General features: G+C 46.3%; 1 protein-coding gene across 1 annotated transcript in view; it reads left to right on the top strand.

Moving 5' to 3' along the window:
* Igfbp7 (insulin like growth factor binding protein 7) overlaps positions 1-16,483 on the top strand; it is a 60,289-nt gene that overhangs the window by 41,034 nt on the left and 2,772 nt on the right. The window contains exon 2 of the mRNA XM_021161670.3: positions 13,231-13,340. Coding sequence (XP_021017329.1) covers positions 13,231-13,340 — 110 coding nt within the window. The remainder of the gene's footprint in view (positions 1-13,230; positions 13,341-16,483) is intronic.

The raw sequence follows: 16,483 nt of genomic DNA, 5'->3' as shown, positions 1-16,483 counted from the left end.
CAAAGAGTAGAAAACAAAGGTGACTTGGGACAGATAACTGAGAGCGTCTGGTTCTGTGGTCATTACAGAACTCTTGCGTGCGCCCGACTCGCCAGACGCTGCAACAGGATCCTTCTGCACACGTTTATTGGGAGAGCTTGATTGCAGAGGCGAAGAGACCCCAAGCCCAGAACTGGTGCTGCTTATATAGGCCTAGGAGAGGCATGTCTCACACCCGGATTGGTTATGCTTGGGTTATGCTTACCACCTCATTTGCATGCCTACATCTGATTGATTAACTTGTCTCTCATCTGATTGGTTAACTTGTCTCTCATCTGATTGGTTAACTTGTCTCTCATCTGATTGGTTAATTTTGGTTAATTCTCAAAACTTCATCTTGGCAAAAAAAACTTTACTGCCTATGTATGCGTGGTGGCCAGCAGTAGCCAACGCCACCCTGCAATGGCACATGTGGCTTCCCACACAGAATGACAACACAGAAAGTAACCAGAGGGCACAGGGCTGGAGTGGAAAACCACAGAGAACAGGGAGGGCTCAGTTATGCACAGCTGATTCATGTCTGGGGTTCTCTGCCAAGCAGTTGTAAGCATGGAGGTCCTAGCTGAGACAGAGGCTAAGGCCTGCCGGGTAAAACCATCAGCCAGTGCAGTGGCTGAACACCGGTTTAGCAGGGGCTGCAAACCACTGTGCCCCCAGGAGCCTGATCCCCCTCTGCAGCACACCTTGCTCCTTTCAAAGCCAGAAGGTGTCCTGGCAGCCACCTGACAAGGAAGGAGCAGAGAGGGAAGTGGGGATCCCATGAGTAACACCCACACACTCGCAAGGGAGAAACCCCATCTAGAGATGGAATCCAGAGTGGGAGTCAAGAGGGCAGCAGTGGGGCAGGGTGGGATAGCCAGAGAACCAGTGACTCTTTTTTTTTTTTTTTTTTTTTTTTTTGGTTTTTTGAGACAGGGTTTCTCTGTGTAGCCCTGGCTGTCCTGGAACTCACTTTGTAGACCAGGCTGGCCTCGAACTCAGAAATCCGCCTGCCTCTGCCTCCCGAGTGCTGGGATTAAAGGCGTGCGCCACCACGCCCGGCGAACCAGTGACTCTTAACTCACAAAAATGGAAAAAGAAAAAATGGTCAAGAAGGAGACTCAGAAATATCAGTGAGTTCACTGCTTGTAACAAGGAGGGGCACTGTCCACTGTGCCTGGACAGGTTAAATAAACCAGCCAGAAAGGGCCTTGGGGCTGTGGCCAAGTTTCCATACCCTTGACACAGAGCTGGCTCCCTGGGGCGTCCCCATCACCCCAGGGATTACTTAGTGGTACTATGTACTAAGTGGTACTTGGTGCTTCTTGCCCAAAGCTGCAGCTAGGACCATTTTTACTCTCAGTCATCCCTTCCCTCCTCCCCTCCATCTTCCCACCTGTCTTCAGTTACTGCCTGCCCTGCCCTCAATTACAATCTCCAGGTCCAGAACCAACGAGAACAGGGCATATGGCCTAACCTCCCATGTATTCTGGATGCCTGGAAGAGAGTCCAGTGTGCAACTGAATTGTCGTCCACTGGTGAAGATACAGAGGAATGTTTATGGTTGGAGCTTCCCCTGTGGACCCTTCCAGAGGCCAGACAAACTCTGGTAACAGATTCTATTGCACACTCCAACTCTGAGGGCTGCTTCTAGAGCTGTCAGCCTGTAAGCTTAGGAACCCGTGGGTGTTCCTAAAGTACAGATCTCTCTCCTGGCTGGTCCAGTCCTCAGAATGCTAAAAACCTTCATCTTTTCCTGAAGGCCCATTGTTCTCAGCTCTGTGAGATTCCTGTAAATTCAGACTTTGCCCTTCTTCAGTCTTTGCAAATCTTCCAGCCACTTAGATTAAACAGTCCAACCTGATGATGTTGAGAGCCCTCTGGGAGGCCCATATGTATTTCCCCCCAGGAAGGACATCTATTTGTAACCAGCCTGCAGCCTTTATTGGGCAGAGCAGAGCCAGTTCTGAAATGGGCAAGCCTCCAGAGCAGAGAGTTCCCCCTCCACAGCGGGATGAGGAAGTCCGTCCGGGTGCCAGAGGGTTCCCGGATGCCTACGGATGTTCATTTGGAGAGTGGGGCTGCCATAGACTTGTGGATGTGGAGTTCTCGGAGCTCACTAGCTAGACATCCGAGAATTGGGAAGGATTGTCTGCCTGCCTTGGCCTTCCTGTGGAAACTTCCCCTAAGCAGTTCTGTGCTTGCGGAATAGGAAAAAATGATATCTTAGCACCTTGGATTTATGGTCAGTCATCGGCCAGGCAGGCCAGGCCTGTGATTTCCAAGGGTAGTTAATATGAGTAATAAACACCCAGGTAACTAGGGAGTTTCCCCTCAGAAAGACACACTTTGTAAAGTCAGTTCTTCATCTGTGTACATCAAATAACACCCAGCCTAAATGAACGTGTACAGACATTAGTCAGCCACGGGTTAGGGCGGTAGTTAAGGACTCCAACTTGATGGGGTCTGTGCTGAATACTTTAGCTCACCACTTGGCGAGGTTGCAACAGAGGCCTGTTGGGGCATATCCACCCTCCCAGAGGGACTTCATGCCTCACTCACCTGAACATGCCTTGTTTGACTTAACCCTCAGACCACATGTAACAGAAGCATCCTTAGGGTGGACTCAGACCCATCTAGAACATTCTGCAGTAGGTTGAGGGGACAGACTCTGAATTGAGACCTTTTATTCAGACTGTACCTTGTTCTTGTGCTGGAGCCACACAAGAAAGGGGAAGACAATAAGAAAATGCCTGTTTGTGAGCCACATACAGTCTGTCCATAAGCAACAAATCACAAGAAGCAATTTTCTGTTCACATTCCATGGTCAGTGCAAACCTCAGGAAAGGATGTGAAGTTATTATAAGATGTTCAGTCTGAAGAAAGACATCTGAACACTGTGCCTATCATTGAGAAAAAAAAAAAATAGGCCACACTACACTCAAAGTAGAGTCTTAGCATCAAATATTGGAGCCAAAACGGAGTGTCTCACTAACCCAGAGGCTATCAGAAATCAACCAAGAAATGTCATTACCAGGTCTCTGTACACCGTCACCAAGATTTGCTGTATTGGATAATGTGGGCTCAAAAGGACCAGCCCTGCAAATACAAGGCTGGGATGCTTCCATTTCTCCATCCGATCTGGGCAGGGGAAGATGGGCCCAGTGAGTCACAGCTACCTGATGAGATTCCCCAGAGGGAGGGAGAGTGAAGACTGGTCCCTTCCCTAGGAAGGAGCCCACATTCCTTCCCAGGCTAAAATGGAAACTAGGTGGGGCTTGCCCTGCCTTTGCAGCTTAACTCTCTGAATTTGTTCTGAGCCCATGGGCCCATATCCAACAGATCTGAGAGAGGTGGTGGGGGGTGAAGGGGAGGAGAGGGTGTATGTGGAAAAGGGGCTGTGATAACCACATATGCAATTGGTGTGAAGAAATTCTTTTTGTTGCACAGTTACTGAAAACAACTGTTTAATATGTCAATGCAGTAAAGAAACACAGACCAGTTTCCTGGCTCCAGTCCAGACTGACACCATTTTAGTTTGGAGAACAGTGACCTCCTCTAACATTTTATGTCCCCAGCTTGTAACAATTTCCCTTGTCCCCAAGACCTAGTTACTAGGTTGCATTGCATAATCTGAGTACATCTTCATCTTTTTTTACCCCACCCTCAGACCCTTAACCCTCTAGAGTGTCTGGATCGCACAAAGACCTCCATAATCATGCCTAATGCCCCATGAGTCATGTGACTCCTCATTTGGAGGAGTGCAGGACTGTCAGAGCCCAAATCATAAACAGCAGCTAACACTAATACATATGGAGTGATCACTCTGTTTTCTTATATCATTTTGTTTCTGGTCTAAGTGTGCTGAGCTGTCTGCAATAGATCCACCCCTAATAGATTATTTCTAGGGAAACAAAAAAACAAAAAAAGAAACACTTCTACACACTTTTCCCACCAAGTGGTATTTTAGCAGGGCCCCATCACTCTGAAGTCCTGGCGCTTTATTTACACTATAGTGGTTTTTTTTTTTTCCTTTTTTTTTTTTTTTCTTTTTCTTTTTTTTTTTATATTTTTATTACATATTTTCCTCAATTACATTTCCAATACTATCCCAAAAGTCCCCCATAGCGCCCCCCACTTCCCTACCCACCCATTCCCATTCTTTTGGCCCTGGCATTCCCCTATATTGGGGCATATAAAGTTTGCAAGTCCAATGGGCCTCTCTTTCCATTGATGGCCGACTAGGCCATCTTTCGATACATATGCAGCTAGAGACAAGAGCTCCAGGGTTCTGGTTAGTACATCATGTTGTTCCAACAATAGGGTTGCAGATCCCTTTAGCTCCTTGGGTACTTTCTCTAGCTTCTCCATTGGGAGCCCTGTGATACATCCAATAGCTGACTGTGAACATCCACTCCTGTGTTTGCTAGGCCCCGGCATCGTCTCACAAGAGACAGCTATATTTGGGTCCTTTCAGCAAAATCTTGCTAGTGTATGCAATGGTGTCAGCGTTTAGAAGCTGATTATGGGACGGATCCCTGGATACAGCAGTCTCTAAATGGTCCATCCTTTCATCACAGCTACGAACTTTGTCTCTGTAACTCCTTCCCTGGGTGTTTTGTTCCCAATTCTAAGAAGGTGCACAGTGTCCACACTTTGGTCTTCATTCTTCTTGTACACTATAGTGTTAATGACTAATAGGAGCTATTATTTAACCATAGGAATTTTCCTTAGACTGAAACTCTGAATTACCCATGGCCTGTGCTGCTGATTTAGTACTGTTGTCTCCTTCCTTTGCTGACCTAAGATGACCCCCTGAGACCGTGTGCTAGATTCCCATACCAATCTTCAGCTTCTCCATCTCCCCACCTCTGGAAGTTCCCAAAATGGCTATCCTTGGCAGATGGCGCTGCTCTTTAATGAGCTGCACAGTTGCTGCTTCCCATTGCTTAGTGCCAGGAAGCTTCTCCTCGCTTCATCCCCTTCCCCTTCTTGCCCACAGTGCCTTCCTACTATTCTTCTCCCGTTTTTGACCTTTTGTTTCATCTTTTCCCCTTGGATGTGTTATCAAAATCTCATCTCAATCTAGGGACTTCTGCCAAGATGTCTGAACTCTTCCATATGCGGAGTACAAAATCTTCCTTAAGCCCTACTTTGCCCTTATTTGGTATAGATATCCATACCCTATGAGCTATTATTCTAGGGCCAGGAGTCATTAAGAGTCAGTATGAATGTGGTTTGCAGACTACCCTGGCTTAGAGAAGTCCTTATACTCAGCTGTGTATGCCATGTTAACATACTCAGTGGATAGCATAAGGTGATAATATTAACCACTGGGATACAGAATGCTTTATTTTGTATGCAGGAATGACTGTCGAAGCTTTCTCATTAATAGAGCTGCCCTTCCCCATGGAATTTGCTCTGAATGATGGATGTTCAAATTAATTCTATTTTCTGGTGGCATATACTAATTGACTGGTTGGTGGGCAGCAGCCAAAAAAGCATAGCATGCAGCAACAGAAAGTCAAGTGGAAGGTTAAACAAAATCGTAATGGGTGATCAGCCAGCTGGTAAGCGGTAGCTATGACATCACTTCAGGTAAATAACGTAGCGATGGCACATGGGTTCATTTCGTAACAGTGTAGATCGTCTCAATTCTTAACCCGGGAACTCTGAAATTGCTAGCACATTGAGCCTCCTCCTTCTTGTGAACAATGAAGAGCATCTGACTTGACTGTTTCTGGCTGTTCAGATGCCATCAGAACACTGGCATCCTCATAAGTCCAGCCAGGACAGCCCCAGACGAAAATGCTATGCTAAGCTGTGTAGGGTGAGCTCTGAAGAAGTATATGGGGACAGCATTTTTTTTAATGCCCAAGGAAGGTTAGATACAAACATTCAAATAAAGACAAGAGATGAGAAGGAGGGAGACATCTCAAGGAAGTGAGCATGTGTCAGGGTTCACAAAGGTTCTAGGATGACATCGAGCAGGTCCTGGAGGGCGGACATGATGGCTGAGAGTGGCTTGGAGAGAATGAGGTAGAGTGATTGCTAGAAGGGAGAATCAGGGATGGTAGGAAGGATGAGAACTGCAATGAAGCTAAAATCATGCAGCCAAATGTGACGTTAGAAGACAGATCTTGTAGGGGAGAACTTTATTTTTGGCCATCTTCTAGATTAGGTTAGGTGGACTAAATATTCAGCCTGAAAACATGACTTTTGACATCTTCTAATCTGCCATTTTAGACTTTAAAAATTAGTCGACTAGGGAAGGGGTGACACTTAAGTGTGTTCCATTTTATTCATCCCTGGAAGAGTGACCTGGATTAACAAGTCATGCAAAATATGGTTGGGCAGATGCAGAACTCTAATTGACCTGCCTGTGTTCCGTTAATGTCCAGAGCCAGACACTAGACCCAAAACACTTGATGCATGTTGGCTGTGCTCCGCAACATTCATGATAGGTAGACTCACTTCAAAATCCCCAAAGAGGCCCTAACTTCTTGTTCTATAGAAATGGCTCGGCAGTTAGTCTAAAGTCATAGGCAAAGGATCCAGAGCCAAGCGTTCTATTCCCAGGAGGGCTTGGTGAGACAGGACAGCCCAGGTCATGTGTAGCGCTTTGTGTTCTGCAGGAGGCTGAGACATTGTTCGCATACCTCTTGAGCATTTCCCCTGTGTGTGTGTGTGTGTGTGTGTGTGTGTGTGTGTGTGTGTGTGTGTGTGTGTGTGTGTGAGTGTGTGTGTGTGTGTGTGTGTGTGTGTGTGTGTGTGTGTGTTCATAGGATGAGTTTTAACTCCATCTTCTCTTTTACAGCTTTATATAAAATCAGCTTACATGAACTGCTGGTCAGATTTGAGATTAATTTATATTATATTTCCTTGGCATCTGTGTGACTTGTGAGAATTGCCTTTTCTCACTCTTCAGAACCAAGTTGTGATGTTCCAAATGGAGATTCGCCCATCTGTAATTATTCCCTCTCTATATTTTGGGGACATCTCGGGACACTGTAACTTTTGGATCATAAGGGACTACTCCTAAAGTAAGTAGTCTGAGTCATTTGTCTGGAACATTATTAGAGGGGACAATACAGATGCAAACAGGATTTACAGGAGGCTTCTAACTGTTTCTGGGTACTTTTAGGGTGACATAGATTCATTCTTTGAATTTTAGCTTTCTTCCAGTGAATATATGGAATATTATTCCTCACTGCAGATTCGCCCGGGATCTCATTATCTGTTTTCATTTTCATTTCTTTTCTTCACCTTGTCCTCCACCTCAGCCATCCCTCTTCTTTCTCTTCAAAAAATGGAAGAAAAAAAAAAAAACACCTAAAATTTGAAGGGAATAATAATGTCTTAAAGTAGGGAAATGAACTTGGGAGATAAATGTGTATTATTGGAAGCAATGGGGATTGAATGAGAGTTAGCTGAGTTGTGCAGGTAAGAAAGCAAAGAGGTGCAGTGTGGGTGGGGCACAGACATCTGGGAAAGATGAAATAGGAGCCTGGGGTCCAGAGAGCCTGGTGGCAGACATTTCCCCCATGCCTGCAGCACTGTGGCAGTGTGGCTCTTTGCTGGAGCTGCCTGCATGAGTGAGGGAAGAGAAGCTCAGTGGACAGTCAGACGTCCTATAAGCAGGATGCTTGCTAGACAGACTTTACCACCCTGAAATCCCTCGTGGGGCAAGAGCATGGGTAAGCAAATAATTAGATTTATTTTGGGTTTGTCCCTATGCACTGAAAACAAATCTGGGATTTTCCTCTTTAGTTGGAATCCAGACACAGAGGATAACTTAAGGCGCCAATATCATGACTCATCAACTGGCCTTGAGATTCAATTTTCAGAATTTTACATCAAAGAAAAAAAATCTGCTGAGGGTGAATTAAAGTCTTTCTTTTTTTTTCCTTCCTTCTTTCCTTCCTTCATTCCTTCCTTCCTTTCTTTCCTTCTTTCTTATGTCTTTATCATTTGGAACAGAAATGCATTCTGGATTTTCTTTGACTTTCTTGGAAGAAAGGGTAGAAAGAGGAGTTCTTTGATAAAGATAATAAAGACATTGAGCTGAAGCAGAGCGGGATCTTTGCGAACTGAACTCTGGGATACAGAGTTGGCAGCGGTGCTGCTTTCCATCGGAAGATGTGCAGAGAAGGCCTTTGTGGCTGGGGGGGAGGGGCTGTCAACCAGCAGCTCATCTTCTGCTTGCACGCAGGACCTGGATCCTGTTGGTGTCCCCGAGTCATTAGGAAGTCCTCTCTGTGTCTCTCCTCACCCCTCCACTCATCTTCCTGTAAGACCCACATTCTGCCTTTGCCAAGAGTCTCCCAGCCCACGTTGGTAATGCGGGTCTGTAGTTCCAGCTGTGGAGGAGGTTGAGGCAGGAGGATCTCAAGTTCAAGGCATGCCTGGGTTATACAGTGAGTCTAAGGCTAGTCAGGACATCTGAATCAGGCCCTGACACAAAATTAAAAGTTAAAAAGATGTCAGGGGTATAGCCCGTTGGTAGAGTGCTTGCCCTAGCATGTATAAGACCCTAAATTCAGTCTCCACTAGTGGAGTAGGGAATGGGAAAAGCCTCTTTACCTCTCCTGCTTGTTAGCAGGAAGTTCCCAGAGTGGGAAGCAGCCAAGATCCAGGCAGCCTGAGAGGTAGAGCAGACACTCGGTGGGCATCAGCTCTGAGCAAGGTGAATGAGGAGAATTCCAGACACCTGTGGGCTCTACCATGACAAAGACCCTGGGGAACAGCCTGCCCCGCCTACTCTGAGGTCTACCGATGACCTCATCAGTTAGTCATTGATTGATGGATAGGGCTTTCCTCTGCACAAGTCTACAGGCCAGGTCTGAAAGCCCTTTTGTAGGGTGGTAGTTTTCAATTTAGATGCTGTTGGTTAAACTCTTCATTGTGTTCCTGAGTTTAGCCTTAGGTGCAACAAGGTCATTCATAATGGCCAAGGTTTTCTTTCAGCGTCTTGCCGGGAACTGCCTGCCCATCCACCCAGAGCATGAATGAGGACCACTTTTATTATCTAGAACTTGTAGGGTTCTACATATAGCCTGGTAGCAAAATGAACAATAATCATTTGTTTTCAATAATCTGCACGTAGACTCAGCTCACTCAAGTCAAGTCGTTTTATGTATCTCAATGGGAGCTCACCACATAATTGGTTCTAATTGTGAATTCACTCCCCACCCCATCCCCCACCCTCACCCCACCCCCACCCCCATCCCCCATCTCACCCACCCACTCCTGCCCCCTTGATAGCACTCATTCAGGGTATTCATAGGCTCATATATTTTTCAAGAACTCTTACTTCTCCAGAAAGTCTCTTTCCCTGGAATAGCAAGAAACTGGGAGAGAGACCCATTATCATAAACCTGCCCTGCCTTTAGTACTTGAATCTTAGCAGAATGGGTTCTTGAAGTGTACTACTGATACAAGTACATGGACAGACAGACTGGTGGATCAGAATGATTCAGTAGGAGAAATACGGCCCTCTCAAAATCGTACTGAAGCAATAGATGGCCTTTAGGGAGATGGCCTGTACATCATAATCGAGGCAAAAATTAATTCAAGATTAAACAAAAACCTACTTGGAAAGGAGTTGAACATAAAGATTGAGGAAGAGAACAGGGCCCTTTAGAGCGTTGCGTCAAAGTTTAATAACCGGGCTCAAAAAATGTAAAGCCTAGGGCACGCCTTTAATCCCAACACTCACGAGACAGAGGCAGGTGGATCTCTATGATGCAAGGTGGTCTACAAAATGAGTTCCAGGACAGCCAGGGCTACATAATGAGGCTCTTGGTGGGGGGGGGGGGAGAACAGTAGGGGGGGGAGTGTTAAAAAAAAACAACTGCTCGCTACAGTGAATCGTATTAAAAAGCTCAAGCATAGAACTTCTACTTGTAATAATAACACTGGAAAGGCTGAGGCAGGAGGATCATGATCATGAGTTCCAGACCAAACTGGACTACTAAAGGAGATCGTGTCTCGGTAAAACAGGACTAATCCTAACTGCTTGAAGAAGACTGAAGGAGGTCTGTGGCCTGCTCCTAGACCCCTGAAGCAGTACCAGGCAAGGATTGTTCCTGCTCCTGATGGAGGCAGGTGCGTCTGGGAAGACGAATGCAGGTTGCATAGGGGACAGACACTCAGATCTTCGCAATTGAACCATTCCCATGAAGCTTTGCTGCTTTGCTACGTGAGCAGCAGCTTTTCCCCAGACCCCCCAGCTCCACCCCGCCCCGCAGCCGAGCTCTTCAGAGCTTTGGCATACTGGTATATTCTTCCCAGAACAACCTCTTGAGATCCCTTGGGCTGAGTCAGGCTGCCCCAGCCTGTGTTAGGAAGGACAGAGCAGTGGGGGGCCCTCACAGGGGTGGGAGAAAGGAGTTCAAAGGCCAGCCAGATCCGGTTGTGTGACGTCCAAGCCTTGGGGTCTCAGAAGCCAAGAGGAAGCTAGGGAGAGGGCGAGCCCCGCATTCTATATCAGGGCGTTCAGACTAGGAAATGTAAGAGACAAGGCCAGAAACATACATATAAACACAGCCTCGCTCTACTCCCCGGTGTCCAGCTTTGCTACGAAAAAAAAAAAAAAAAAAAAAAAAAGCCAGTACTCCCAGTCACGGTGTGTGCTTCCTACTGGGACCCACGATCCACAGAGAAGGAAACATAAAATATATTTAGAGCTTTCGAAACTGATTGTTTTGTGTATTCTTACAAAGGGAGAAAAAAAATAAATAAAACCGCCCCAAGAGATTTGTTTTAAAAGCTTCTAAGCCTTGAGATGAGTGGGAGAACGTTGCATAGTGCGGTCATTTCCTTGCCGTCTCCAGACGTTAATACGCACTGAAAATAGATGTTGGGAGGGGAAGACTCTGTGGCCTGTGAATACGGATTGTGCAAGAAAGTTTTCCAGGCCAAGAGGGGAAGGTTGTGCCTTTCCCAGGCCCCCGGTACAAGATGACCCTGTGGTTGGATATTTAACTAGGCTTGAAGACCCCAGACAGAGGGAATAATTAACTTAATCATTCCAGAATCCGGGCAAAGCACCCCGGAGGGCGGAGTCTAGCTCTTCAGCTGCTCCAGTCTCTCTGTGGGAACCCAGGCTCCCAGCTCTATCTCCCCTCCGAGGTACACTGTCCCAAGTCTCTCTGGAGGGCCCAGGGGCCTGAAACCTGACATTCCAAATTAGTAGATGGGAAATAGTAATTGCTCCACTAAAAAAGAGGGGTGTGTGGGCTGGAAAGACGGCTCCGTGGTTAATTGAGTTGAGTTGAGACCTCTGCCACCCACAGACAAGCCGGTGTGATGGAATGCAGCTGTTGGCATAACACCAGCCGATCTCAGAGATCAAGGGCCAACAAGTGAGCTTCCAGTTCACCGAGAGAACCTCTCTCAAAAAAAAAAAGGTGGAAAATCCATCTCTACCTGTATGGGCACGTGCACTGGCTCCAGCTGCATATATAGCAGAGGATGGCCTTGTCAGACATCAGTCGGAGAAGAGGCCCTTGGTCCTGGAAAGGCTAGATGCCCCAGTGTAGGGGAATGCCTGGCCAGGATGGGTGGGTGAGTGGGTGGGGTGGGGTGGGGAGCTAGGGGGTTCCCAGAGGGGTAACCAAGAAAGGGGATAACCTTTGAAATGTAGATAAATAAAATATCCAATTAAAAAGGAAAAAGAAAAAAAAAAGAACTACAAAAAAAGAGGAAATAAATGTAATTTTTAAAATTAGTATTTTAGAGCAACTTAATTAATGAAAGGTAATTAACATCCAGGCAATGTTGGTCGATGCTGCGGTGATGTTGGGGAGCTAGCCCCTCAGGGGGAAGGAGCAGCAAACAGGGCCATGACTCTCTCCATATCTGTGGACGTCAGAAGTGGAAGTTTCAGGGCCAAAGCAGAAATCAGCTGCTGACTTTGCTCATCCGGGCTTAAGAGAAACTGAGCAGGCTTGAAGTCCTGAGTCTTTCTCCTGATCCTTGCTTACACATTGGTCTCTTTCTTCTGTGGATTAAAGCTGGAATCAGCCATTTCCTTCTGTGAGGGCCCAGATCTATAATATTTAGGTCACACAGTCTGGAATACAAACCACGTGGTCCCACCAGGGTGACAGAGACACTCTGTGAACGTGTGAATGAGGCTGTTCCACTGACATTTATGGACAGTAAATGAGAATTTCTTCTAGTTTTCACATGCCACAAAATAATAGTATTCTCTTAATTTTCCCCAAACATTTGAACTGACTGCTCTTTGGAGGCCACACAGACATAACTAGGAAGGCAAATTTGGGTCGCAGTCCATGGTTTACCAACTCCAGGAACAGAGAGCCAAAGAAGCTTACAGCGAAAGGGGTGCCCACTACGGGTGGATCTGAATAATAGCATTTTTACTCACAGAAGGAAGGGAAATTACTGGGTTCCAGAACTCCAAGAATGGGGAGGTATCTTCTGGCCTCTCTTGGCTGTCCTCAGATCTGCTCACTGTCCCTTTAACCAATGCTCACTGCTGGGAACCCAGCCACCTAGGACCCTGAAACTAGCCCCCTCCTGCCCTTTCTTTGGGGGCTTGGTCCGAGCATTTGCCTTTTCCACTAGCAGAAAGACCCTCTCCCCATCTTCCATGACAGCCAGGCCCCTTCTGTGCCTCCAGCCAATCCCCAGGACAGCCTACTTGAATCTTACCCCAGCAAGCCTGCCTGAGTGCTCTCAGCACACTTTAAAATAGCTTCTTAGATTTGTTTTTTCTTTTGTTATACAAGGAATGGTTGTTTGTTAGCACTGACCTCCAAGTGAAGATGCCTATCCACAAAGGAAGTGAAACATTAAGCATTTCAGAACTGAAATTTCTTGGCGTTAATGGAAAAAAAAAAAAAAAGAAAAGAAATCCCAGCTAATGCAAAACAGCTGGCAAAATAAACCCCATTTAAGCTCGCTGGGGAAAAGAAGACAATTTTGCTAGATTTTTGTTAGATAAACAGACCTTTTTTCCTACTAATTGCATTTTTTGTTGCGTTTGCTGGTTTGCTTATATCAGCCCTTGCCTTCCCTAGGAAGATTGCAGTATCACGCTGGCGACAGGAAGAGGCCTGTCTGTCTGGCCTTTGAGATAGATGCACGTCAGATAATCCATATAAACAAGGATTTGCAGTGTAAGATCCTGACTGGTGATGGGCAGCTAAAAAGATGGACTTGGCTTTCTGGCTTCTCTTGTAGGTCCTTCCATAGTGACGCCCCCCAAGGACATCTGGAACGTCACTGGTGCCAAGGTTTTCTTGAGCTGTGAAGTCATCGGGATCCCAACCCCTGTCCTCATCTGGAACAAGGTCAGTAGTGCAGGCCTCAGGAAAGCATCACGCAAGCCGGAAAGTGTCTTTTGCATGGCCCAGGGTGGTGAGAATGCACAGTTCAGACTGCATCGTTGCCCACTGCCCCACAACAATGAAGCCTGTGGCAGCTGGTATCACTCTACACTAGCATGGATCTTTCCTGACTTCCATCAGTCCAATCCTGATTTGGGTAGCAGTGTCCAAGCAGGGAGCCTGGGAAACTCAAAGAACCGTGGTGAATATCTAAACCCACTGTTTTTGTTGCTTTTGGTTACTGTGACCAACCGTTACCTGACAGAAACATTCAAGGGAGGAAGAAAGGTGGTTCACTTTGGCTTCCAGGTTCAGAGGCTTACAGTCTGTACAGCAGAGAAGACATGGTGGTATCACTCAGTCCGTGGTGGCAGGACTATATATCAGAAGCTATGAAGTAAGGAAGAATCTTCAAGCTCGTGCTAATAAAACAGCAAAGCCAGACACCCCTTTTTAGCTAGTTTGCTTCCTCGGCAAGCTCAAAAATGGAGGATAGTCTCAATTATTTTGTGTGCTTGTTGTCTGGTCAGAGGGGAGACCTCTGGGGCTCTGGGAGGGGGTTTTGGCCCCATTGTCAGAAGTATCCTAACAGATTTCAGTTCATATAGCCGAGGGGCAAAAAGAAAGAGAAGGCAGTTCCAACGTCCGGGCACCCAAATGTGATCGGGACTGGAATTCTTGATCTCTGTTCTCAATCTCTCGGCCTCACTTTCTCCTTCAGAAAGCTTCCTCCGCAGAGGGCAGAATTATCCTCACAGTTTTTATAAAGACCTCAGAAGCATCAAAGCTTTCCCAGCTGCCGGGTGAGAAGCCTTAGTCTAGATCATGGTTCCTGGCAGCCTCTGGCGCCCCCGTGTGGCCAGAAGAATGCGGCCACTGAGGAAACTACCTGGCTTGAGTGTGGTTACCAGGAAACGCCTGGACCACGGTGTGGGCAGAGGTGACCCAGTTCTAGTACAGCTATCCCTCGCAGCTGAAACTTTCGTTAAAGGGGATAAAGGGATGTTGCCTCTAAATTGTGCTTCGGAAAGAGATGTGGACGGGGAGTAAGGCATGCCAATAACGTGGTCGGCTACGCGTTCTTTTAAACCTTCCCCCTGGCAGCTGAAGTTCCCCAATGCTTATTTGCAGTTAGAGGCTTGTGAAGAGCATGGCCGATAGTTTTCAAGGAAAACCGGCAAGAAGCTTTGTTGCTTCTCAAGGGGTCTCTATGGAATTTACAAAATGAGAAGCCAGGGTGACTCGAGGTACTTAAGTTTATAAGCCTCATTGCCAAATCTTGCAGAGAATAAGGTCTGTGGCACCCGGGCAAAATACACATGGGTCCCAGGGGAAATGAGTCGGCCTCCGGAGGCTTTGAAGTTATATGGCTTCCCTTAGAACACCAGACACCAGACAGAGGTGGGGACCTAGGGGCTTGGAGAAAGGGAACTAAAAGAAAAAGCTCACAACTGCCTCTGAGTCCCACCCACTCCAGGACATCCAAAGCCCTCTTTTGGCCTCTGAGGGTAGACTCAGATATGTACATTAATGAGGATTAAAATTAAGTAATGGTGCTAACAAGAAATGGCACCCAAACATATATAGCATTCGGTAGTTATTGGCACTTTTTCTTATTTTATTCCTTATTTACAATAGCAAGATTTTGGAAGAATCTGTTGCAACCAAAGTACTCTAGAGCATCAGGTGCCGCATGTTCTGGGCAGGCTGAGACAGGATGGTGAGTTTGAAGCCATCCTGACTATATAGCAAGAGTTCTTGCAAAAAGATTAAAATAAAATAGCTAGACACCTAAATGACTTCTTGGTGTCCCCTTGAGCCTCCCCCAGCTGGCCATTTGTGGATAGTAGGGTTGGGTTTATTTTTATGTTTGTTTGGGTTTTTTTGTTTTGAAGATTCTTTTTGTCACAGGGCAGCGGTGGTTCACTAATCCTAGCACTCAGGAGGCAGAGGCAGGTGGATTTCTGAGTTCGAGGCCAGCCAGGTCTACAAAGTGAGTTCCAGGACAGTCAGGTCTACAAAGTGAGTTCCAGGACAGCCAGGGCTACAAAGAGAAATCCTGTCTCAAAAAACCAAAAAAAAAAAAAAAAAAGATCCTTTTTGTCAGGGTGTGGGGGATCTTCTATTGCTCTCCACCCTACTTTTTGACCTAGAGCTCACTGATTTGAGCTAGCCAGGAAAGCCAGCCAGCCTCGAGGATCCTCGGATCTCCACCTACCCTGCTCTGAGATTACAGGCTCTAGTGATGTGTAGGAGACTTAACAGAGTCTTTAGCCTTGAGTCAAAAACACTCCTCCCAAAACATTACCTATTTTATTAACATAAACGGTTGCACCAACTGCTTGGAAAATTCAAGGAAAAAAATGCTTATTTATACACGTCTTCATAGCTTCCATTTGAAACCCTAAGTACCCAGGGTTTTTCTCTCTGAATTGGGGGAGACATGGGGAAAACCTGAACTTAACATTTGCTTTATTACAGAAGGAAACTCCTGACTTTCTCGTGACAAAGACAATCGAAGTAAACCCTGGCTTGGCTCTTAAAGAGGCCTTGGCAGAATTAAAGAAAATTGTTTCATGTAATTTTTAAAATTTGGTTATTATAACTTAAAACATATGTACTGAAACTGAGGAACTAAATGCGTTCAACAGCAACAGAAAAAGACTTTTCCCTGTGTTCTTTTTACATCTTTTCCAAAGTTCTTATTAACATACTTTAACCTTTAAAATAGGTAGGAAAGGAGAGACATGAAGTAAGGATTGGCTGTAAACCGAGGGAGATGAATTTCCCCTTCGTACACGGCCTTCAGAATCTCTCTCTCTCCATAGCACGGACAGAAACAGGCAGGGTTTATCACGCATCGACAGTGGGAACTGTTTCATGCTCCCTTAGCCCCCAGAGCAAGTGCTAGACTCAGCTCTGGACGCCAGCTGCTGCGTCTCTTTGATGAGGTTGTTACAGGAAGGGCCCCACAAGGTCCCAAACATCAAACTACACTGCATGACAGCTTGCCAGGCAAACACAGCAGGCAGGCAAAGAAGGCCCAGTACCAAGGACCACACTGTCGTCGGACACCAGTGAGTGAAGCAGGGTGACCATGCATACTC

Source organism: Mus caroli, unplaced genomic scaffold (genome assembly GCF_978045245.1).
Source record: "Mus caroli unplaced genomic scaffold, Mus_caroli_1 scaffold_4, whole genome shotgun sequence".
NCBI lineage: Eukaryota > Metazoa > Chordata > Mammalia > Rodentia > Muridae > Mus > Mus caroli.
The sequence above is the reverse complement of the archived record's forward strand: the minus strand, read 5'-3'. Positions and strand labels throughout refer to the sequence as shown.